We start from the raw sequence: 25,709 nt of genomic DNA, 5'->3' as shown, positions 1-25,709 counted from the left end.
AGTTATTCGACAGAAACCTAAAAGGATATACCTTACTTCAGGCATCTAATTTTTCTTTGGTGTTTTTACAATTGAAACTGGTTAGCAATGGAGGGAGATCTTGCTGTCCCCTTAAAAACACTAACAATCCTACAGTTATGAATATGTGAAGAAAGGGGGAACAGCAACACTGATTAATTTTGTGTAGCTATGGAAAGAAACTAGAGGAGGACTTCGAAGAGAGATGTCGAAATCAATTACCCTGTTAACTGTAACCTTTTTTGAAGTCCTGTATTTTTCAAGAAGCTCTAAAATAAAGTATGTTTCCAACCATAGGCTGTGCGTGGAAAATTTGCAATTTTACCTTCTGAGAAGCCAGCCTTAACTCAGTCTTGTGTTGTGCCAATTGTTCTGTTGTATGGAGAGGAAGTCTTTATGTTTGAATGGGCAACCTGTTGAAAGTCATGGGAAATGTTGACTCAATCATAAATACTTGGTAATCTGAACTATAAATCAAACTGAGACTAAGAGAGGAGGGTAAGCCACTGGAATCCTTAACTAAAGATGATGTTGTGCCCTTATCTCCCTCCAGAATACAGTCAGACCTTGTGTTTGCTCAATACTTTTATGATCTGATAAACAAATAAACCCTGACTTGCTGCTAAAAGAAATACTGGTTTCAAATATATTGGACTAGTTTCAATTCTCAAATAAATGTTTATGTAACAGATCTTAAAGAGTATGAGTTGAAAGTAGATTTTGGTAGAACATTTATTAAAAATTTGCGAGACTGGAGTTCTTCAGCGATTAATTTATGGGCAGTGTTTCTGTCAAGGACATGAAGATATGAAGCAAAGTATCCAAGGGAATTACCAGAGGGGATAAGAAGAACTTGCTTATTAGTGTAAATAAGGGCTGCAGAGGATTAGGATTGTTATCTAAATATAAAGCAGGTAAACATGATTTAAACTGAAGGTTAGTTTTGGCACAGAAACAAATTGACGCAGACTGCCCTACTATTTGGGATGGAGCTTGATAAATGTATTGAAGGATTTAATTAGCATAGTGTTTGCAACAACAGTAGATTGAATGTGGTGTCCCAGTGGGGGGAATTGCATCCAACTTTTTGTTACAAAATGAAGTAGCAGAGTTTCATATGTCTTGTTTAGAGTCACCCTAATGCACAATTTGATGTCTAAGAATTGTTTTGTCAAATGCTGACCTTTTATTCTTTTGTTTTCTAAATTGCTTCCCCTCCCTGCCCCCGCCTCACCCCTCCAAGGGCTTGGATTATTTTAGATCAATACAGAAAGAAGTCAAAGCTCTTCCGTACTAAAGTCCTGTTGGCTCCACTAGGGGATGATTTTCGCTATGCTGAGAGCTCAGAATGGGATCAGCAGTACCAGAATTATCAAAAGCTGTTTGATTATATGAATTCTCAACCTGAGTGGCATGTTAAGGTAAATACACTTTTTCTGGTTTGTGGAGAAAACCCTGTTTCTTATTATTTTGAGATTCTTCATGGAAAAAAAAAATGGTTTATTCTTGTTCTTTTTTTTGGTTGTTTTGTTAACTGGCGCTTTGTATATTAATAGCAAATTGGTTTGTCTTGGCAGATTTTTTTTTTACCTTTACCACCTCCTCTCTCTTGAAAACAAAATCTTGCTATTAATACTGTCTACTTGAAAACTATAAATGGTATGCAAACCAAATTATTTCAGATAACAGCTATTAGGCTTGATTATTTTCTTAGTACTCTTGTTTTCACAGGCTTCAGGCACTGTTATTTAAGGCTCGAAGGCTTTGTTACTTAAAATTATTGTATTTTGTTGTTAGAAGTTCAAGCAACTTTTGTTGCTTGCTTTGAGTCTTGGTTTTATGTCCAAAACCAAGGAAAAAGTCCTAAGAGGCGCTGTGGCTGTCACATGTTGAATACAACAAAATCTAAGAGATTGACCTGGCTACAAAAGGGGTGAATATACTAACAGAATTATCAGATGAGATATCACTTTAAATCATTAATTATGTTTGAGTATTAATATACACGTTCATACATTCTAATGTATAATCTGAGTACTTCAGAGACTTCTTGCACTATTAGATGTTCTCTGTGCTTAGGCACCTTTTCATCACCTCTCAGCATGGGAATACAAAATAGGGGGACCAGAACCTTGGTTTTTCTTGAGTATCATGAGGGAGCTCTATTGCTGCTTTCACATTAAAGCTTTTGAAACCTAGCCTGGTCTCTTTCATATATTGTTTGAATGTGCATCTTTTTTCCTCACTTTTTCTGAGACCTCCACTGTTCCTCTAACTGCAGATTTGAATAGTGCCTGTAGTGTATTAGCTCCTCCTGCAGACTGCTGGACTTGTATTCTGCACAATGGACTCGTATTCTGCACAATTCATACTTTTATGGTATAAAACCATAAGAAAGATAATCTTTTGGGATCACAGCTTGTTTGAGAGCTGGATTTTGCATGTTTCCTATGAGATATGAGCGACAGGATGTATGTGAATGCCTGCTCTGTCTTAGTGGAGTGAGGTGGACCTGGAGAGTACTCTTAAATCGTGATTTAAAAGCTTGCTGCTATCACCAGCTTTACTCCACTCAAAAATGGATGTAGTGTGCAGGGAGTTACTCTTTGGATATGAATAGCACCATACTTGCTGTAGTCTCGGTTCCTACTAACCTGGGGTGGATGATTTCTTCTTCAGGGTGAAAACTCCAGGCTCTAGCTCTGAGGTCATTCTTCAAGGGCCACTTCTGTCCTGAGGCAGCTGAAAGATCCTTAACTGAAAGGTTCTGCTTAGCCCATTGTCAAGGAGCTAGAAGTCTATTTCATTGTCTGGCTTGCCCACTTGGATTAATGTCTTGGGAATCACACCAGTCCTTTGGGCCCTCATAAAAGTATCCAATCCTTTTTCTGGTAATTAATACCCAGACAAAAAAATACTGAGTCCTCTGATTCAGCCACTTCATACCTAGGGCACTTGGCTCAGCTGGAGCGCTGTTGGCACTGGAGTGTGTCTCTTAAGTTTTATTTATTTAGCTGAGTTTTTTCTGTCTCTCTTTGGTGTGTGTTTTTGGGGGTGGGCGTTTGCTTGTTTGTTTTTGGGTTTTTGTTAGTTGTGGGAGGTTTTTTTGTGTTGCTTTGTTTGTTAAAACTGATGTCATTTATCCTTGGAAATACAAGTTCAGGTGGAGAATTTCACATTCTGCTGCATTTCCCCCAGTGGACTGTAACTCCATGCTCAGCTTCCTGAGAACATAGATTATATAAAGGAGGAAGAAACGTGAACTCTTCAAGTGCTAAGAATGCTTAGGATATTACTACTTACACAAGGCACTGCCTACTCTTCCTTTCTGATCTTTGGAGAGATTTACCCTTTCAGACAAATCTGAGATGTTTATCTGGTGCATATGTCTGTTAGCATTGAGATTCTCATGCCAGCAACTATTTTATGGTCCTAAAAGTATGTGGTAGATTACTGTAAAAAATACCAATTTTGCTTTCAGGGAGTTTAATCTCCCATTTGGAGATGTCTTTCACATCAATTACGCACAAATTAAGCTGAGGCTTTTTTATATGCCAATAGAAGAGTCTACGTGGTTGTTTCACCGTTTCCACTTACCTGACATTAGACTAAGTTTTCTTTGACTTTGCTGGTTCCTCTGGTGGGGTTTTCTTTCTCTGATGTAATCCAGCATACTGAAGGGAGGTCACCTGTACCTCATTTCTCTTGGTCCACTGATACTTTTTTATCTTCTCAATTCTGGTTTGTGGGTGTCAGTGATAGCGAGGGAAAAGGCCAGGTGTCCTAGAGGTGCCTGATAAGGCAAGGATCGCTAATATTGGCATTTCTGTGGCAGTGTTTCTTTGTCTGCTTTACTGCCATTCAAAGTGGTAAGTTACCATACTGTAAACACCTAAAAGATTCTGCCATCTTCTGAATGATTTTGAAGAGTGAATACTCTTTGTTTTGTTTGTTTTTAAGTGTTGAAACAGCATATCCTTGTTCTCACAGTGATAGTCCTTATAGTCCAAGTCACTTTTAAAAGAATTGTATAAAAAGCTTGTTTTGTGGTGTTGTAAATTGTGGCATGCTACTTTTTATGCTTGTTGCTAAAAACACCCACCCACCCACCCTCTCCCCAAAGTGACAATTTAAATTTGAGCAATTATCATTAATATTTCTGATGAGGATACTTGGGGTAGTGTGATTCTCTGTGCTGTTCCCATTTCCATTAATTGTTTTTCCAGTCATTCAAAATCCAGTTTGCACACGTATGCCTTTAACGACATCTCTCAATGTTGGCAACATTGATGTCAATTCATCTCCCTTTTTATTTTCTCCCTTTTTCTGTACCCGCAAGCTTGAGGTTATCTTTTCTTGACCTACCCTGTAAGGGGCTGTTATTCTGTTACTTGTCTGAACTTTTAAAAAATGACCAGAAGATATGTATTTGTTGTACTCCCGAGTTACACCTCTAAACATAATTTATTTGTATGTAGTTTTAAGAAAGAGCTTTTGAAAGCAAATACTTACTTTTTAATCAACAGTCATCTTGTGTTAAGCATATGTTAGGGTTCTAGAGCACAAGAAAGTTAATTTTGAAAACATGGGATGAAGACAATAATGCTTTTGTTGTATTACATTAAGTTTCTTACTTAGTTCAGACATTTACTTACGTGATATTGAGGTACTACTTAGCTCATTTATTAGAGACTTGGTCATAAAACATGGAAGAATGCTTTGCTTATTTGTTGAGATTTAGCTTATATTTTTAGATAGCTTTTATTTCTATAGTATAAATCACTATTTCATGAATCATAGAATGGTTTGGGTTGGAAGGGACCTTTAAAGGCCATCTAGTTCAACCTACCTGCAATGATCGGGGACATTTTCAACTAGATCAGGTTGCTCAGAGGCCTGTCCAGCCTGACCTTGAAAGTTTCTGAGGATGGGGCTTCTACCACCTCGTTGGACAACCTGCCAGTGTTTTGCCACCCTCATCTTAAAAACTTTCTTCCTTATACCTGGTCTAAATCTACCATCTTTTAGTTCAAAACCATCACCCCTTGTCGTATCGCTACAGGCCCTACTAAAAAGCCTGTCCCCATCTTTCTTTTAAAGCCTCTTGCAAGTATTAGAAGGCTGCAATAAGATCTCCCCAGAACCTTCTCTGCTCCAGGCTGAACAACCCCTCTCTCTCAGCCTTTCTGCATAGCAGGAGTGCTCCAGCCCTTTGGTCATTTTTGTGGCCCACCTGTGGACCTACTCCAACAGGTCCATGTCTTCCTTGTTCTGAATTGAAAGGAAGTTGAAATGGTTTTGAACAAGCTATTCAGCTTGTGTGAAAAGTGTGCAGGGAAACTTTAAAGCTCTTTAGGATAGGTTTTCTGCTATGATTCTGGTGGAAGACTGGCATATTTTTGAAATGTGTATGAAACCAAGCATATTAATTTTCTTCATATGTCTAATTAAAGAAAATGGAACTATGTTACATTTTAATTTTAATTTTCATTCAGGCCCAGTTTGGAACTTTATCAGACTACTTTGAAGCTCTGCGCAAAGAAAGCAATTTGGGTGAAAAGAGCAGCAATTCATTTTTCCCTGTTTTAAGTGGAGACTTCTTCACCTATGCAGACAGAGATCATCATTACTGGAGTGGGTACTTTACATCGCGACCTTTCTATAAACGACTGGATAGAGTCCTGGAATCCTACTTACGGTAAATACTGCCATCCAGTAAATTCATAACATGCCTTGGTGCAGGGGAGAGATCAGCATTTAAGTACTCTAAATTTGTTGGACAGACAGAAAAGTGATTTTGAAATGCACAGTTTAAGTTTGCTTGCAATAAGGATAGCCTAAGTGGCCTCCAAATTTAGTTTCTGTTACAAGGATTAGTTGTTGTATCTGGTTGGTATTTTTTTAGTAAATGCACATAAATGCAATGATTTTTTTTTTTCAATCTAAACAAGCAAGTTCTAAAATACTATCCAAGTGATCAGCAAATCCTGATTCCATGAAAAATAGTATTTAGTATGCTTTTTATTTCTGTATCAGATTTGGGCAGCAGTCAGATCAGTCTGTCATTATGGCTATACTGTATACTCTTCTAGAGAAAAATATGAAGGTGCAAATTTTACAAGGGTTGTTAGAGGCAGCTGAGAAATAGTCAGGAATATTGTGCACCGAGTGTCCTCAGATTGTAAGGTACTGCTCTGCAGGAAAGTGTTTCCATCTTCTTTAAAGAAAAAATTATTGCTGAATTTTGGTAATAGAGTATTTAAGTGGTTCTCCCTTGTAGCAGCTGTAGATAAGACACATTGTAAAATGGTTTAATTGTATTTTAAGGCTCTAGAAAGAACTGAGACAGATGTAGATGAGATAAAACTGGGCCATTTCATCTAAGGCCAAAACCTGGAAACTGTGTCTGAAAGATGCTTCTTCCAGGGATCCTTAGTCAAAGGATATTATTTTCTAGAAGGACCCTTCAAAACTACATCTACCTGTAGTGCTCCTATATGCTCTTAAGACCTTTTGGTGCTGGAGAAGAACTTCTGTAATGCTGAGAAATATGTTGTGTATGTGTTTTAATGGGTGGTGGTGGCAAAAGAGGTGTGGAAAGAATTGTTTTTGGAGGCAGATACAAGTACCTTTTAGAAGAGAAACATCCGTATCTAGCAGAATTTATTTTCCTTCTTCCAGGCAATAAAGTCTTTGGTAAAGCTTTGCAAACCTGGGACACAGCTACTCTGTGATCTGTTTTTTCTTGCAATGAGAGTGGCTTTTTCTAGCCTTCATTCTATACTCTTGAGAATACAGAGTAAGAGACCTGAGGAGATCAAGAAAATCAATGAAGAAATGAAAGCAGTAGAGAATAAGAAATTTGTAAGAGAAGTGAGATCACAGGCCTGAGAATAGAAGGATGTTAGGGAAGAGACAATGCGACATAACTTTGAAGGCATTGCATTGACCATCAAGGGGAAGTTTCACAGATGGGAAAGCAGGGAGGAAAGAAGTGACAGGCTGTGAGGAAGAAGAAAAATAAGACCAAAGCTGAAAGGAGTGAGAAAAAGTAAGTCTAGGATACCTTTGACAGAAGAATGTAAAAATAATATAGTAAGGAGAAGTTTTCAGAGTGACTTCTGCAGTGTTTTAATCAGAGTTTTGAACGCTACAAGTGTTATGCTTAATATATATACCTGAAAATGTTAGAAGATTACAAAAAAGGCACTTACAAGGCTAACAGTAATTAGGAAGTTCAACAACTATTCAGAAAGAGTTTATCAATAGACTATCATCACTAAGAATATGATTTTATTAGAAGCATTTTATTTTTTACTTACTGTATCAACACTATAAATACTAATTAGCTCTGTTCTCATTAGCTTGTTTATCATAATCTTTGATTTTCAGCAGAACCAGCCTTGTTTAATGTTGCTATTGGAAAAGACAAGCTATAGAAAACAGGACAGATGATGTCCATATAAATTGAATTCCCTACTGAATTGCTTTTCATACTTCTGCATGAATTCCTTTCTGTTAAATTGCACCAAGGATTTAATTTTCTCTAAGTTTTATCATAGCCCATTTTCTCAAAGATTTAAAGTGTTTGCTTCATTGCCATTTTCCTGGGGTTTTTTATTACTTATGATGCAGAAAACTTAATATAAATTGCTTTCAGGTTTATTTGTAGTATTTACAACTTTACACTGTTAAAAGGTGTCTTCTTCTAAGAACTTGAGTTACCTTTAACTTGTGAAAATGATGCTAGACTTATAGGTAAAGAATCTCTGGAAGAAAACTAAACCTTCAATCTTGTTAATTAAAACAAAGCATGTTTCTAAAAATTTCTAGGAAATTCTTCATCGTTCATTATCCACTGTGGAGAACAGGTCAGAACAAAATGCATATATACTCTTGTCAGTGTAGTATTGGGAGTTTTTGGCAACTTTGCTTTCAGACATCTGGAGAATCTTCAAAGATGGTTTGTTAGCTGTGAGAACAGCAGAACTGGGGGTTTTGTCTTTTATTTTTTTATTTTCTTAAAAGTCAGAGGAAATATGTTATGGTCATGTTTAATTAATAACACACTTGACCCAATCTCTATGATTAAATTTTCCGTAGTTCTTTCTGAGCTAACAGATGTATCTGTCTAGTGTGCATATGTATGTGTACATATATATATGAGAGGGGGAATGAACCATGAACAGGAATTAAAAATGTATGTGTATGTGTTCTTTATCAAGAATGAATTATTAAGTTCTAGCAGTACCAAGACTAAGAAGAACTTCACTGCTACATAATAGCCAGCAAACAGTTTTCAGTCTCAGGACATGCTATGGTGGGTGGCCATTTAAGCAAGAACAGAGTTGGTTGGGTGCGTTTTTCCAAAACTTTTTTAAAAACAGGTGTTGTGCATTAAAGAAAGTGAGTGCATGATAGTTTTGATTTTGTGGTGGAGATTGACATCAGTGTTGACTTGTGATATTTTTTTTTTAATCATAAGTGTGAGATGGATGGATTGAAGTAGTTTGAAGGGTGATGAGATCAGTGACCAGAAGTTTGCTTAACATACTAGTGGAAGGATGTGAAGAACAGCAGCATAGTTGGGAACAAGAGTGCATTCTGGTTTCATTGTTAACAGATAGGTTAGGGAAAAATTACAGCAAGTCTGCAAAAAATACTGGAATTTGGAAGCAGGACAAGAGCAGTGATACTTCTAATGGTACAGATAGACAGAAAAGATCACATCTTGAGAGGTCAGAAACTCTTTGGGAAATTTATTTATTATTTATTTAGCTTAGATACAAAGTGGACCTAAAGGTAAGCTAGAGTAGGCTTTGTGCAATCAGTGAAGCAAATTTTGATCTATTTGTAATGTCCCATCAGGCAGAGATACAGTGACAAATTACAACAAAGTGGAAAATCTGTGGTAACTACTTAAGGTAATCTGCAGTAGTTTGAAAGAGAGGTGAGAAAACAAAGGCTTTATACAGCTTTTATAGAAGGATATTCAAGAGGAGTAAATGCTTCTAAGTTGGAGCATTCTCTAATGTTTCTTGTAGTTTCACTTCTGAGTGCCTTTCACCTTTCACCATTGAACCATTCTAATGTTTAGAATAATATTGAGACTTGAAAAATTTACTTCTAAGAGACTGGTGTACTGAATGAATGTGTAAAACAGCATCAGTTATTTTTCTGAAAGGCAAAAGGGTTCCAAGTGTTCCTTATAGACAAAATGGATTTAAAGTGAAGTCCTGGGAGTAGTTTGAACTGAAAATACATTTACTATACAACTTCATTGTAATGTTACTTTTTCTAGTTTTAAGGTTGTGACCTTGTTTATTAATAACGGACTTCCCTATTAAAAAAAAAAAAAAAAAAAAAAGGAAAAAAGAGGTGGGATTGTGGGAAGTAAAATGTACCTGGTATTGTGGGGACTAACATTTTATAAATCTTTACTTCATAGCTACAGTTGGGTCAGTGTTTACTAGCTAAGTCAGTGTTTATCCACTAGATGAATGTGCATCTCATGCCTTTTTAACTACAATGTACTAGTTTTCCTTTCAAGTTAAGCTATAATAGAACAAAGGTGGAGGAATATGTAGATGTAGGCATTTGCACTAATCAATGTTAAAATCACAACTATTGAGTTTAAGTGCACTAGTAATAAGAAAAGGAATGACACCTTTTAACACCTTGATTTTGCGTGTAACTTCTGAACAGTTATTTTACCTGTAAGACCAGAATCTCATCCTTTTCCTCAAATCTTGACAGTATGAAAATAAATTGAGCTGTATATTTGCAAGGTACCTTTCAGTTCAGTTTGACATTATTTGCAGTTTTTACATAGTTGTCACCTATGTGATGCATGAAGACAAAGAGACTAAACTGATTCCAAATATATTTTTCATGTTAATAGTTAATATAAATGCACAGTCTGAAAACCCAAGCTGAGAGTGATTTTACAATTTGTTGTTGTACTTAGTTTAAATTGGAACACATGTACTCACTACAGCCTAGGTAAATGTGAACGTTGATGCATTTTCCCTTTTATTTTTTTTATTTACAGCCTAAGAAGTTAGTTTTATATTTGTTTCAGGAGCATATATTATTTTACTTTCTTTCCTCTTTGTAACATTAAACTGCATCTTCTTGGTTTCTCCAAACACCTGAGAAACATTCATTAAGTTCAAATAAAGTTTGAATAGGAATCTGACACTTTTCAGACTTACACAACCAGAACTGTAACATTTTAGTAAATGGAGGTAGGGGAAGAACATTAACAGATGGTTTTTCAGAATTTCTACAGGCATCTTTGTTAGTCAAGTACTCATAATAACTGGCAATTACAGGTTTTTACTTTTTGTAAAATAAATATAGATTCTCATAAAGCAAGTGACAACCCAGTGGTAGTATCTTAGTGCTAGGCTTTTGCTTAAGGAGAAGGACTCTGCATTGTCTTCAGTCTGAGGGTTTTTGAGTGCACCATTCTCAGTGTTAAGTGAATATATAGTGAGCAGGTGCATGAACTGCCTATCTTCAAGAGAATTTAGTTTGCTTAAAGTACAAATGGCAGAATAGATACTATATGGCATGTACAGGTCAATGTATTTCTTTAAAACAGTTTTTTTTGGTTAATAAATCGCTTTTTGAAATAGGAATTGTATATCTCCTGTAAGGCAGTCTATCCTTACTGTATCACTTTAAGATCAGATCTATATACCTCACACGTTTGTGAAAACTGTATCTTTGTAATGTTGTATTTTTATTTTATAAGCTCTATTTTCATCACTGAAGGCTTGTAAGAAGCTTACAAGGTGTGAAATTAGCTGATGGTGAAGTGCCGCAGTGGTTTTCAACTGTTTGAATCTAGAGATAGGCTAAAAAGTACAAGATTAATGTTTAAAGAACATGTGGAACTAGGCGTGTGGAAAAATACAAAAATATCTGTTTATTTTTCAAGTAAAATGTGTGTTGCATTTTGCTTTTTAAACATATATAAATATTTGATTCTTCTCTGCAATTCCAGGTCAGCTGAAATCCTCTACTCCTTGGCTTTGGTACAGTCCAGTAAATCTGAGAAGATGAGTGTATTTCCTTCAGTGAATAACTATAAATTGCTGACAGAAGCTAGGAGGAACCTTGGACTCTTTCAGCACCATGATGCTATTACAGGAACAGCTAAAGATTGGGTAGTTGTGGATTATGGCACTAGGTAGGTTATTGTAAATATGTAAACTTAAATCTTGATTTCCTTTGCTTTTTGAAAACAGAAGTATTTATTTCAGAGATACAGATTTGCTGTAGCTCGCAAAATAGTACTGAAAGTCTACTGGTGCTTTACAAAAGAAGTTAACTTGGTTACACATGCTCTTAATTTATGAAATATTTTTTAATCCTCTGAAGTAAGAATTTGATGTCAAAACAAAATTTCCAAGATTTCTAAAGAAGCTAGGTAGGCATGATACCAAGAGTTCCTTAATAACAGGGCTGTTATTTTCTGCAGTTAACTAGTGTATAGGTGAACATTTTAAATCTGCCTGTGCTAAATAATCATCAAGACACATGCTAATTTAAGCATATATTCCTTGGAAAATCCACACCCTCTGTAATGTACCTTCAGTGTGGGAAATTTTTTTTATGTTTCCAATCTTCTACTTATTTTGTCTGTTTGTTCTGTTAGATCTGGTGGTTAGTTGCTTTCTCAGTATTTACAAATTATTCTGCTAACTACTTTGTGGACTCTTTTTTGAATAGTGTATTTTATATTGTTATGTATGTCAACATATGCTTTAAGTGTTTTTTTCAGAAAATTTTTAATGTTAGGCGCTAGTAAATGTGATTAATTGAGGTAGATGATAGTAGATGGTTCATAGTAGAGCATGTCCATTAAATAAGTTATGGTTTTAAATGCCCCTAAAATAGTCTCTCTCAGTTTAAACTACTGCATTCATGACAAGGATTTTTAAATTCCATAAATCTGTTAAATGCTTATCTATTAAAAACATAGGTGCGATCAAGTTATAAACACATGCAGTGCACTTGGATATGAGGCAGTAAAAGGCTTTTTTTCACTTTACAAAAAAGTTACACAGCACTCAGTATTTGAGAATTTGTAAATCTTGTGTCAGTGGAAGCAGTGGAAATAGTGGTAATTTAAATTTTTGTGTTTCTGATTCTTTTTCTAATCCTGTTTAAACATAACCCTGACTTTGTGACGAGCATTTCAGGCTTGTCTTTGCTGTAGATACTGGAAATAAAACATACAAACCACAGACTTTCCTAAGATAAGCATTTTGAAAAAGTCCTTGGTATTTTGAGGATATACATTTTGTAGCATAGCAGTGGGGTAGAGATGTACCTCATTTTCAGTATGCAAGGTAGAAACATAATGAAATTCAGAATTCTTTTGCATTTTGCACTCTGGTCACCTGCTGCAATTAGCTGTTCTTACTGTCATGTTATATTGATATTACAAATTACATTTGTTTTTCTGTAACATACTTTTGAGTTCTTTGATCTTTTAAAATGTTCATGCTATCACATTGAATAAAAACAACTGAAAACTAACTAAGACATTAAAATTTTGAACAGGCTTTTCCATTCAATAATGAACTTGAAGAAAGTGATAATTGACTCTGCTCATATTCTTATCCTGAAGGACAAAGGTACTTACAATTATGACACATCAACTCCATTTCTGAAGATGGTGAGCTATCTTTCTTGATTTTTTCCAAAAATGAAATGTGAACTATGTCTTTTCAATACAGTTTGAGTGGTCTGGAAAGAAAGTTAGAATGAAATTTGCTGCTTAATACCTGCTCAAAAATCTGCTGCTTACCACTCTTCCTATTAAATGAAGATATTGGGAAGTAAAAAGGGAAAACTTCAGCAGTTAATGCTGAACCCCCTACACACATCTAAAGTAAATGGGCTTATTTTGTTCCACTGGTGAATCACATAGTAAACTGAGGTGTTACGGTACTTTTGTGGGCATAATTTGTTGACTTTAGTGACATGCATATGATAAGTAAATGTATATGATGATCTGCAGTCCTGTAATTTGGCTTTACTTAATACTTAACAAATGTAGGAACAGGAAATGTTCCGTCCTGAACGTAAGCCTAAGTTGAATTTGCAAGAGCAAGTCTAGGCAAGGCCTGCTTTTCTCCTTAGCCGAAATCACTTGAAACGAGAATCTACCAATGATAAAATAAACAACAGATCCACACACATCTTGAGACCCATTTTACAGTGAAGAGTACCTTGAAGGATTACACTTACTAATATTGTTTCCTTTCAGATTTCTTGGTTTCTTTTCTATTTGAGCAGAAGCTCTTTGCTGTGATAGGTAGTCTTTGGAAGTCCATATACCTGGTATAAAGAGGAAACAAGATGCTTTAATTTCTTTGTGCATAAACATAGCAGGATTAAGACAGTCTTTATTATATGGTTACCTTACACTAACATAACTAATATGACACATATTCTGCTGGCTTAGGTGTGCCAAATGTGTCATACTTTGAATTACCCTTCCAGTCACATACATTAATTAAATAAATAAATAGTTAAAATTGTTGTTTTTTTTTTTACGGTTTATTACTTTGATATTAATATATACGTCCATGAAGCATATGTGCCTGTGGGTGTGTGCTACATGCGTGTGTGCCATGAATATGTCATTTTTCTCCTGGTTGGAAAAGGTAACAAAATGAATGTGCACCTTCATAAAGTAAGAATGTTTCAAAGTAATTTGTGGAATGAAATTTTCACTTGTGCTCTGAATTATATTGGAAGATGATGTGTTACTACTTTTTGCAAAACTTGCATTGTTCCTGTTCTTTATAAGTCTGGATTAATACCACTGGATTGTAGAAGTGCTAACTGCTGTTTAAACTGCATATTGCCTAGAAGCATACTAAGTCAAACTCTCCCTCCCCACTGTGAAAGCAGAAACAAAAAGAAAGTTCTTATTTCAATAAATTTATTATAGCTATATAAACCAGAAAAAAGTGATTGCAGAAGTAGATTATGATTTATCTGTATGATATACAGTAACTGCAGCATACCATAAATCTAATATTCACACAGTACTTTGCCACAACAAAAAGTGTATAATTTGGGATTTGTAAAATGGGATAATGCAAGAACTTCAGGTTATTTACAAAAATTCTTTTGCAAAACTTGAGTAAGTAGAAAGTTCAAAGGCACTTGCTTTCAAATACCATCATGGTATTTTGGTGGCTGATGGAAGCTGACATCAAGAATTGCTCAGATATGGGCATTCAGAATGAATGCTGAGACTTGAGAAAGACAAATGATGAAGACCTTAAGATTGAAAATGGCTTTGTCTTTGAAGGGTGAAGAAGGAAAAAACACGTGGTCAAAGGAACAGAGCAAGAGACTGTAGCAGCATTCCAGTAGATAGTAGGTTACAACCAGAATAAACTGGCCCTTCTTGAGGCCAGGAAAAAGGCAGTTGGAAATGAGACATGGTGGAAGGATTTCATAATGACACTACTAGTACTGTGTTTCTGCTATTCTTAATTATTAGTTACATGCAAAATCATCATGGTTTTCTCAGCTGGTAACTGAATACCTTGCATATCATGTCTTAAGTTTTATGGACTCTGCATCAGTAAACAAACAAACACTAGATAGCTTGGAAGACAATACACTGAAAATCAGAAGAAACTTGGAGATCCCTGCATGGTCCAACCAATAGGATGAGATTCAACCTATAAAACAATGCAGCCATTGCAGCATTCCTGTATATTAGGCTTGTTTCTTTGAGTGCAGGAAGAAAACTTTCATGTAAATGTCAATAGTTGGATTTCAAAAACATAATTTTTAGGATGTTTTGGAATATTTTGAGTAACTGAGGGCTTTGCGCTTCAGTTGCAAAGTCTGTAATTGTCAGCATTATAGGAACTATCAAAGGTATATAACAGTACATCAACAGCTTGGCTGTTGTCTTAAAAGGCTAATGCCATAGTGACAGCAATGGCTTGTCACTACCTTTTGTCACTGGTAGTGAGCCCTGGTTTGTATTTTATTTAAGAAAAGAGAGAAACTCATGAAAAATAAGAATTCAATATTGTGAAACAATACTTCAAGTAGTTTATATCACATAAAAATCATACCAACACCCCAAATTATGTTTTTTGAAAATCCAGACAACTAAACTCAAAATCTGTCTGATAAATACACACGAGTTGTAGGGTTTCAGAATAAATTTAAATCGAAAGAAAGTGAATAAAAATATATGGTAAGTATTTGTGAAATTTGAAGGAAGATGGCAATTATGATGTATGCAGAAAGGAAAACACGGGGGTGGCAATCTGATAATGGTATCTAATAAGAGACATCTAGTGAAAGCAAATGTTCCCCAATGAATTGGTGAAAGTAAGCCTTTTTCTTTTGTCAGTCTCAAGTACTTAGTTTATAAACTTTTGTTGTTCATCGTCCTATGTAGCATGCTAAAATAGGCTTCTGTTTATGATACGGCTAGCGTGGTTTTGTAATTCATAAGGTTCATATCACAGACAAAGCTCATATATCATACATTTAATTGTATTCAAAAGCAAATTCAAAGATGTTCTCTTGTAGGATGATGTTCAGTCTTCCCAAGATTCTTTGCCACACAAGACAGTTATAAAGCTGACATTGCAACCAAGGTAAATAATTTATGTATTAATTAGTGTATGAGATTCTTCTACCAATGTTTGTGTTTTCACTACCTAGTAGGTTTTTATGCCATTTCATTTTTTTAACTTTCACTCATAAAAAAAAAATAAATAAAATGTAGTCTGGCATATTATGCTAATATTATGTGTAGTTGAAAAACAACACAGCAGTTTTAAAACTATAGAAGTTTCTCACGTGGCACTAATTCAGCTGCAGCAGGTAGTAGGTTTACTATGTGCTTTTATAGCATTGAAATCCTTAATAAATTATACTTGAAAGGAGCAGTAGAAAATTCTAATTAGACATAATTAAAACATAATTAGCAGTGTGAGCAAAATCTTAGTTTTTATAAGGCCTAAAAATCACAATATATAAAAGCTGGATTTTCTTTACAATTCAAGTAGAAGATAAATTAGGACACTGTTTTCTCTTAATTGCAACTTTCCATTGTATTAAGAGAGCTTACTACTTTAATTATATTTAGGTTTAGAGTATTCAGTTGAAACTGACATCCTGCTATGCCCACGAACATTCAGTATCCAACCTGAAATAACTTAAACATTCATAAAAGTCTACTAATCCAAATAAAGTGAATAATAAGACTTATGAATATGAGAGCTGCTATGGGTGTAAATCAAATTATACAATGTTTTTGCTAACAGAACAGATGATTTAAGATTAATTTTAAAAGTAGTGTACTATTTTTGCTGATGTTAGTATTTATTTTTTCTAGTTCTAGCAAGTGGCAAGCTAATAAAACCTACTTGACTAATTCACAAAGGTATCACACTATTCAGCAGACTAACGGCTACTGTTAAAAATTCTAATCAGATTCTTCAAGAAAACAAGCAGTTTGGTCCTTGTGAGCTTCTGGGGGAAGCGGTCTTGAGTCTTCTAAAGTTAAATATGTATAATATATGTGTATATATAGTTTTAATAGAAGCTTGTTTCTAGTGGTCATGTTGACATACATACTGTTCTTTTTTTAAAATAGAACTTCTGTTCTCTTATTGCAGTTCTAGATAGGTGCTAATAAATTATATTAAACTTGTCCAAAATGATCAGGTGCCTAGATATGTAACTAAAAAGGTTTTAACTTTTTAAAAATGTGCTCTCAGATATCTTCAATGGGAGAGACTGTATATATTGTATATAAACAGTTGGATGGAGGCAAGTTATAAAGTAGACTTTTTGCCATTTCAGGATAGCTTTTAATTCTTTTGCTTTCCTTGCCTAGGTTAGTTGCTGAAATTTCCCCCATAGCATTTCCATGCCCCTTCCATCCCCTGTGATACTCCTTTTGTTTGCATCCCGCTTATCTCTCTGCATAGTATGCTAAGTAAGTTTTTTTCCCTTTTTGGTGTTTGTGCATTTATGCATATGAAGTAGATACACATGCCAAGCCTTTTTATTTTAAAATTAATATTATCCTAGCAGTCTTTTGCTGCTGTTCTCTAAAGTTGTGTGAAGTTACTAAGACGGTAACATTGGTAGATAATTGCTTATTTTAATTTGCCTGTGTGAAGATATTATACAGTCATTTTGAGATGCAATTCATGTTCCAAAGGCTGTGTAATCAGAGTTATGGGAGATAGAATAAAGATGAAAAAAGTGTGAGGTAGAAGGGGAGGAGAAGAATTACAAAGGAATGTTGATACTGCTGCCTGAAAACCTGTTGTTTTGTAATGACTTCCTGTTTGGAAACATTTTCAAAGTAATGTTGAAGTACACACTACATACTTCCTTTATTGTTAAAACTTTAATTTGAATATGTTCAATTATTTTGTCTTATAAAAACGGATTTAGTCTTTCTAGGCTTCTGACTTTATCCCTGGTTGTAATCTGAATTTCCACTAACATTATTACCATTGTGAAAAGTGGTATGTAAGCTCAAACAGTAACTTCTGCTTAAGTCTAGTACGTGAATATTATGACTGTGTGTCTGATTTTTCTAGGTTACCAGTAAAGATGTGAAATGTTAATTTCAGCTGAATCTTAAACTTGCCTTGATAAATTTACCATTAAAGATTACTGTGCTTAAACTTCAGTAAGAAGCTTCTAAAACAGAAACTGATTTTTCCTTTCGAATTTTGAGGCATCAGCAGATTGAAAATACTGATTCTCGCCAAAACTTAATTATTTGGTTATCCTCTGTGCATAAGTCCTTTGTTTGTAGCGTGAAATCTCTAGATTTATTTCTGATAATGTGTTTTAATATACCATTATGTGGGATAGAATTAAGTCAATGTAATTGGCAAGGTGTTACTTTTCTTTAATTGGCTGAATATTTACCTTTTTGTAGCTTTCCATTTCAAGATTTTGAAAAATAGCTATATTGTAAATTGATTATTCTTATAAAAGTTTTGTTCATATCACCTATAAATTTAGAGGAAAACTACTGACAGGAAGCTCATAAGATTTTTAATGTGATTAGTTAGTAATTTTCCTATTGTTTTTTCTTATTTTACTGAGTTGATACTGTCAATTTCAAATCTAACCTGCTTTTCAATGGGAGAGTAGTTGATGGTATGCTTTTGTCTCTCTCATCCACCCTTCCTTTTGATGATTTTGAGTTGTGTTCTCTTCACTGCTTATGAAAGTTTGTAGTCAGTAGTAAAAACTGATCAGACAGACTGTACAGGAGAGCTAGTACAGCTTGATTACATGCAAAAAAAGAGGAAAAAAACTGCTGTTTCAGCAGTCAGTGTTCTACTATGAAGTAGCTCCAGATTGTTGTGTGTTTAAGAAATGCCTTTCAAGCTGCTTCTAAGCAGGTACCACTTTTAATATATTTGGTATTGTTTCCTCTCGACCTGTGCATCTCATCTCTGTAGGGCTCTGTTGCCGTATTTTTATGAATCTGTAATTATATAAAAAAAGTGAGGTGTTAATTTCAATGAAATAGAGTACTTTAAATCTTACTGTGACTCTGCCACCTTAGAACAACTAAGTGGTCTTATGATTAGGCTTTTGAGTACTGAAAATATGGTGTATTTAATTATAGTAAACCCCTTTAATTAATAAAGTAGCATGCTTTTTACAAAATTGTTACTTTCATCTGAAAACAAAGCTTTTGCAAGAAAATATCCAACTAGAAATGGAACTGCTTTTGTCTTGTTCTGAAATTAACAAATAATACAGCTTGTCTTGAAGACAAAGCCCACGAGTATACTGATAAATTGGATGCTGCATCATACTTTCATGACAGCCCTGTCCTTTGATAGTGTCGTTGCTACTTGGGAGTAGTCTGACAGAGGTCATTCTTCCTGAATGTCAAAAGGCTTGCACTCACTGGACTTGGACAGTGGTGTTGGGTGGGTTTGAACATCTTGCCATCCAGTTTAAGCTGTGACCTGTTGATACAGGGTATGTCGACAGTGTGCGTGGCAAGATTTCTTAGCTTTTTTTAATCTGTGGTGTTTCCTGGAGACAGCATTGCAGGGGAATGTGATACATGATGGAATAACTGAATTGGCTGTCCGTACGGGCTTGGATGTTGTAGTATTGTTTGACACAACATGTTGAACCTAGGAGTGAATGAGATCTAACAGTATCCAGTATCAGTCATGCTCTGCTCTCCCCCCCCCCAACTCCCCCCACCCCCCGTTTGTTTTTTTTTAATTACTTCTGAGCCTTCATGTACCTGACTGGGGAGTTGTTGTGGTTTAACCCCAGCTGGTAATTAAGTGCCACACAGCCACTCACTCCCCCCTCACACAGGGGTGGGAGGAGAATCAGAAAGGAATGCAAAACTCAAGAGTTGGGATAAGAACAATCTAATAATTGAAACAGGATAAAAATGAAAGAACAATAATAACAGTGATGACAATAACAGTTATAATGAAAAGGGAGGAGGGGGAAAGAATGAAATCCAGAGGGAAAGGAAGAAAGAAAACACAGGGTGCACAATGCAACTGCTCACTGCCCAGCCAGTCCCCGAGCAATGACCTGCCTGCCCTGGCCAGCCCCTGTGGTGGTTTAACCCGGCCGGCAACCAAGCCCCAGGCAGCCGCTCAGTCCCTCCCCCTCACCCAGCGGGCTGGGGAGGAGAATCAGATAGAAGTGTAAAACTCGAGGGCTGAGATAAGAACAATTTAGTAAGTAAAGCAAAAGCCACACATGCAAGCAAAGCAGAATGGGGAATTAATTCACCGCTTCCCACGGGCAGGCAGGTGCTCAGCCATCCCCAGGGAACAGGGCTCCATCACATGTAACGGTTACTTGGGAAGACAAACGCCATAGTGCCACATGTCCCCCCCTTCCTCCTTCTTCCCCCAGTTTATATACTCACCGTGACGCCCCATGGTGTGGAATATCCCTTTGGGTAGTTCGGGCCAGCTGTCCCGGCTGTGTCCCCTCCCAGCTCCCCGTGCCCCCCCAGCCCTCTCGCTGGCCGGGCCTGAGACACTGAGAAGTCCCTGACTGAGGATAGACACCACCCGGGCGCAGCCAAACCCACCCGTGTGCTGTCAGCATTGCTCGCACAGCACAGCCACAGCACAGCTGCACCCGCTGCCGAGAAGGAAGTTAACCCTGTCTCAGCTGAAACCAGGACACCCCCCAGGAATAAATACTCAGCATGACATCCCATGCTATAGAATATCTTTTGGCTGGTTCAGGTCAGCTGTCCTGGCTGTGTCCACTCCCAGTTCCTTGTGCCCCCCCAGCCTTTTTGCTAGCAAGGCCAGAGAAACTGAAAAGTCCTTGACTTAGTATAAGCATTATCTAGCAGCAACTAAAAACATCATTGCGTTATCAACATTGTTCTCGCATCAGAGCCAAAACACAGCAGGTACTAGTTCCTAAGAAGATAATTAACTCCATCCCAGCTGAAACCAGGACAAGCACTGAGCTCCATTGCACTCTACAAGTGTGGTGTAAGACATCCCATATGAACTGAAGATACTGTGATACTGAAAGATTTTTTACAAATCGTTGATTTAGCATTATTTTTAGTGGTAGACCAGCAGTACTTATAATATGCCCAGAAATTATTTTTGTCAGCTAATCACAGAGCAATGGTATGATACCCTTCTTATCAGGCTAGTTTAATAACTTAGCAGATATGTTTTGCGCTGGTTGAAATATTCAGGTTGCCTAGGAGATAAATTCCGAGTAGTATACGCTATAATCAATGATGTCTTCAAAGAGCTGTCAAAGCACTAAGCAGTTTAGTGACATCCACCTTATAAAAGAAAGTTTCATTTTTCCAGATAGGGGATACAAAATAATCTGGACTATTATTCTTATTTCAATATCTATGAACAAGTTTTGGCATAAGGTTGTAATTAACAAAATTTTGACATAAGTTCTGTTTATTCTGTTAGGTCCAAAATTTGTGGGATGTTTTTTATTGGGTTTTTTTGGTTTAGTTTGGGGTTTTTTTTAGAAAGAAAATTCTGATTTACCTTTAAGATTTTGCAGGTTGGTTACCTTTGCAAGAAATCACTTGGCCGGTGTACCCACTGCTTCCTCAACACAGCACTGTAATGCAAAATTTAATACTATTTTATTTTATTTATACTAAATTTAATATATGATAAAGAATAATGTACAGTGGTCAAAAACTCTTGGCAGAGCAACGTTACTTATTTGGTTGGAAGATGACAGCAATGATAACTTGCCTGAGAAGGACATTTGTTGGTGTGATATGCCAGAACTGAGAGCTGTCCCGATGATGTGAAGCAATTGATTAAAGCTTCACACCAAAGGAAAGTGTGTCTTTCTGAGCTTAGAAGGTAACTGGATTGGGGTAATGTTTTAATATTCTCATTTAGCAACTTGAACTTTGGTGGTGGTTTTTTTGTTGTTTTTTTTGACCTGTGTCACCCATGTTGTATAATTAATCTAAACAGTTGTCCAGTGTAGTTAAAAGGAGAGGATGTTCTGACAGCGTTTGACATTTTAGTAATACACAATTTAATTACCTTTTGTGCTTTCATGAGTTCTGAGGCATATGCATTCCTAGTTATATACTGAAATAGTGTTAAAAAAGACAGTTGAAATGAGTATTTAAAATGTCAGTGAGGGGAAAAATATTTAAAGAAAACAGGAAAGAATACAGAAACACTTAAAATGAAACCAGAAGTATTTGTGGCAGTTCATACATTGTTAATAAGCCATGTTCCCCAGGGAAAAAAACCAACCAACCAACAACAAAAGCCCCAAAACAACAGTTTTAGTTTTTTATTGGATGAAATAGAGCTAGCAATATGCACAACCTTGTTATGTTTCTGTTAAAGTGAAACCTCTGTATTAGTAACTTTTAAGGGAGGTGAGCAGGACTAGAGGTCATTCAGTCAAGCCTTAAGTCTCTCTTCTTCTATTAAGAAACAAGACTTAATTAAGCATTTGTATTCTCAGCACAGTTGTGCAAATATTTAAAAAAATAGAAAAACATTTGAAATTATATGTGAAGAACTGCACTTATAGTTTCCAGTACCCTGGCTGCTTAGGCTGAATACAGCCTAATGATTTTTAAAACAAATTACTTTAAAGTGTTAATCTTAGTGACCAGCTGCCTGGTCAATTTACTAGATTTCAGATGACCTGTAACTGCCATGAACATGTTCAGTTTGTTGTAAACTCCAGGTCATTTTGACTGAATTGAATGGATATTTAAAAAGCATTCTCCCTCTTGATTTTCATTGAAGAACTGTGCAAAGGCAATTAAATGCTTGGCTGACACAGGGCAACTCAGGCATCTGAATCCTGAAACATCAGTTAATGTGAATTTGAAATAAATATTTCAGTAAAGTCATTCTGCCAAAAGTGGTGAATTCAAAATGAACAGAAGCAAAAGCAGGATACATTCTTTATTCTTTATAGGTGGAGGGTGGCTGTGTAACTGTCTTTTATTACCAAAACCATCAAATTTTGCATTGACAATGTCTAATGGGAAATGGAGTGAGGGGCATGGAAGAGTTCACAGCACCTTGATCTCTTAATACTCTTTCTGTAAGGTCACAGCAGTTTTTCAGAGATTTCTGTTTTTACTGTGCGAGTTTTCTACTTCTTGTGTTAATTACACTAATTACATCTTGGAACTGGCTCCCTGCACTGACAGTTGACGTTTTGCTAAAAGTTTATCTGGGAACTCTGAAAACAAAACAACAGATAAGCTAAGGGATGAATGTATTTTCTGATGTAAGAGAGAGCTCTTTAAAACTGAACAGTGGTTGTTTTGAGTTATTGTAAATTTTCATTATTAAGAAGAAAAAAGCAGCTTTGATTTGCAATTACTTGCACTCCAAAACTTTCTGTGGAATTAATCTTTTTTTTATTTCAAAACTCAAGTTTTCACTATCATGCTTCTGAATTCAAGTTGTTCTAAAATCCATTGAATTTGAAACTTTTTTATTGCATAAAAAAATCTTATAAATTAAACTGTTTTCAATTTTTGGTCTGTCCTATTGTTGATAAGCCAGTGACGGTCTGTTCTAAACATTTTTGTTTACTGACTGTCTTTGAAATTGCTGTTACAAAATTAAACTAGTAAATAAATTGATAATGTTTGTAGTGTTTGTAGAATCTTTGCAGATTCTCAAATTGCAAAAATTTAGGATTTTTAGTTAATGAAGAGAATTTCAAATTTTTCTTGGGGTTTGCAGTACCAGTGCAATGAAGTTGTGAAGGTGTTTGATGCTTCAGTTGCTATAAAAGAATGATAACACTAAAATGAAAAATCCCACAATTAGTTGTTACAAGAAATGTATGGGTTCCTCTAAAAACACTGTTTGTAATGGAAGTGTTGTATGATCTTATGAAATGCAGAAAGAATAGAATAACTAAACATACTTTGCGGGGAGGAAAAACAACCTGGTTTGTTTTTCAAAAAACAGAAAGTGATCATTATGAAGAAATACGCTAGTAAAGAAATGAATGCAACTGAAAGATCGGCATTATATGCATGTACTTGTTGAAGCAGTTTTGGAAGTAGAAGATACACATTTTCAGTATACTAGTGTATTTGTGTATTATTTCTTCTTTTTTCCAGGCACTGGCCCCTTTTTTACTGGATTTGCTTTGAGCCAATACTGTAATTAGTCCAAGGCTCTCAAGGCACAGACTGAAGTGATATGGCATACTTAAAGTCTTTCTGCTCTTCTGAACCAGATTTTTTTTCCCTTCTAAATGCAGATTTTTAAAGCCTGCACTACAAGAGGAACAAGGAAAGGATTTTAGTGAAGGTACTTCCTGATCCTGAAAAAGTCAGGGGGCTTCAAGCCCATCTTGGACTTCAGAACACCTCACAACTTTGTGGTAAAAGAAAAATTTAAAATAGCGCCGTTGGACTTAATCCTTTTATCCTTAATTGGAGAGTAGTTATGTGCTCCAGATTAGGATATGCGTTCCACTACAGTCCATCCAAATCATAGGAAGTATGTGTATCTGGCATATGTAGTAGGTACATAACATTTAAAAGTGTTGTCTTAGGTTGATGTTGGTTTTTTGTGTTCTCAAAATTTATAGTTCTTGCTGTGCTGTTGTCTGTGTTTGTTGTGAATTTTTTCTTGAGGGTGTTCCATGGTTTGTTTTGAGAAAGCCACACAAAGGTCCTGTTTCTTGTGAGAGCAGAGGGATGGAATACATGCCTATCATCTGCCTCATTATCTGCCTTTTGCACGAGCAATGAGTATTATAAAGATATATCTGCAGAGTTACAAAATTGATAGGAATGCATGTGTGTGAGTTCTCTCACCTTTATTAGCGAATCTGAAGTTTCACTTTGGGTCTGTCATTAGGAAGGGCATTCCTAGAGGGATTCAGAATTTGGAAATGTCAAGCTAAGATAATGGAACTTTTTTTTAAGGAAAGTATAATTGGTTTTAATTATCTGCACATTAATCAGAACTGTTAGCCGTTGCTGCTTTTAGAAATAATGTGTAATTTTAACATTATAGCTCTATTTCTAAACTGCACATTTAACTTAATTTTCAAATGCTGTTGAAATTGTAGCATAATTCTGTTCTGTGTTGGTTTAAACTCTACTGAATTCTTGTCAATTTACTTATTTATTGATAGCAACTCTTTTTTATTTCCTGATGTCATCAGTTTGATTTTTATAACTAAAAGCTGATCTATGGATAATAAATGCTGTTTCCACCTTTGGTTTTACACCTTACGAAGCAACACACACAAATTTATGTTGTGTGCTTGTAGTTTCGAGTTAAGATCAAATTCCTACTAATTCTTCTGCAGGATTTTTTTCATAATCTGGAAAAAATGTCTTTTGCAAAGACAGGAAGAGGCAAAAATCTTAATATTTGTTCCTATATGATAATATTTGATTCTGTATATTCAAGATTAATATTCTACTCTATAATAAACACTTTAATTGGATTATGAGTTGCTGCTCAGATGTAAATTGATTTTTAGAAGTAAATTGATTTTATTGGTTTTTACATCTGTGGCAGTATTGGTAAATTTACGAGAAGCTTAGCTGCATGTCGTACAGAAGATCATACTAGCATTATTTATCATGTTCAGTTAAGTGAGCTAAAAAGTCTTCATTAGATTTTATCCAGTCAGTGAAAAGCCCCTATTGGAATCTCCTTTTGGGAGAACTTGCTTTTCTCTGACTGTATAGAGGAGAACTATTTGCCTAACTCGAATTTTTATTAAACCACCCATATTCCCACTGCCCCAGATTTCATTTTTCCATGACAGTGTATTTGAGAGTGCAGCTATTTAATCATAAGGTTTTCCTCACAAAGGACTTCTCTATTTTAATTAAGTGTCTAGGCTTGTATAGTTACGAATGCTAATGGTTTCAGCATCAACTGTACCTCAGAGGGGGTGTACATTAAAGCTGTAGTGATTATTGAAACTAAGTGGTGTAATACAATTAGATGTGTTGATGCAGTTTAAAGCACACATTCGGTGTAGTTTCATTTGGTGCTCTGAGCTTAACTGTATAGCTTTTTGTGAAAGTTCATTCTCATAATGTGCAGACTAAATTTTCAAAAACCAAACACTAACTCAAACAGGAATATTGAAGTAGATCTGTTTCCCTTTCTTGA

General features: G+C 35.6%; 1 protein-coding gene across 2 annotated transcripts in view; it reads left to right on the top strand.

Annotated features, from left to right (window-relative positions):
* The window catches only part of MAN2A1 (mannosidase alpha class 2A member 1), a 121,182-nt gene that overhangs the window by 45,433 nt on the left and 50,040 nt on the right, over positions 1–25,709 (top strand). For both annotated transcript variants that reach the window (XM_037372756.1, XM_037372758.1), the window contains exons 8-12: positions 1,262–1,439; positions 5,514–5,716; positions 11,030–11,215; positions 12,595–12,709; positions 15,610–15,677. In XM_037372756.1, the coding sequence (XP_037228653.1) occupies positions 1,262–1,439; positions 5,514–5,716; positions 11,030–11,215; positions 12,595–12,709; positions 15,610–15,677 (750 nt within the window). The remainder of the gene's footprint in view (positions 1–1,261; positions 1,440–5,513; positions 5,717–11,029; positions 11,216–12,594; positions 12,710–15,609; positions 15,678–25,709) is intronic.

The sequence above is a fragment of the Falco rusticolus genome, chromosome Z (genome assembly GCF_015220075.1).
Source record: "Falco rusticolus isolate bFalRus1 chromosome Z, bFalRus1.pri, whole genome shotgun sequence".
Lineage (NCBI taxonomy): Eukaryota > Metazoa > Chordata > Aves > Falconiformes > Falconidae > Falco > Falco rusticolus.
Note: the sequence above shows the minus strand (reverse complement) of the source record. Positions and strands in the feature narration are given on the sequence as shown.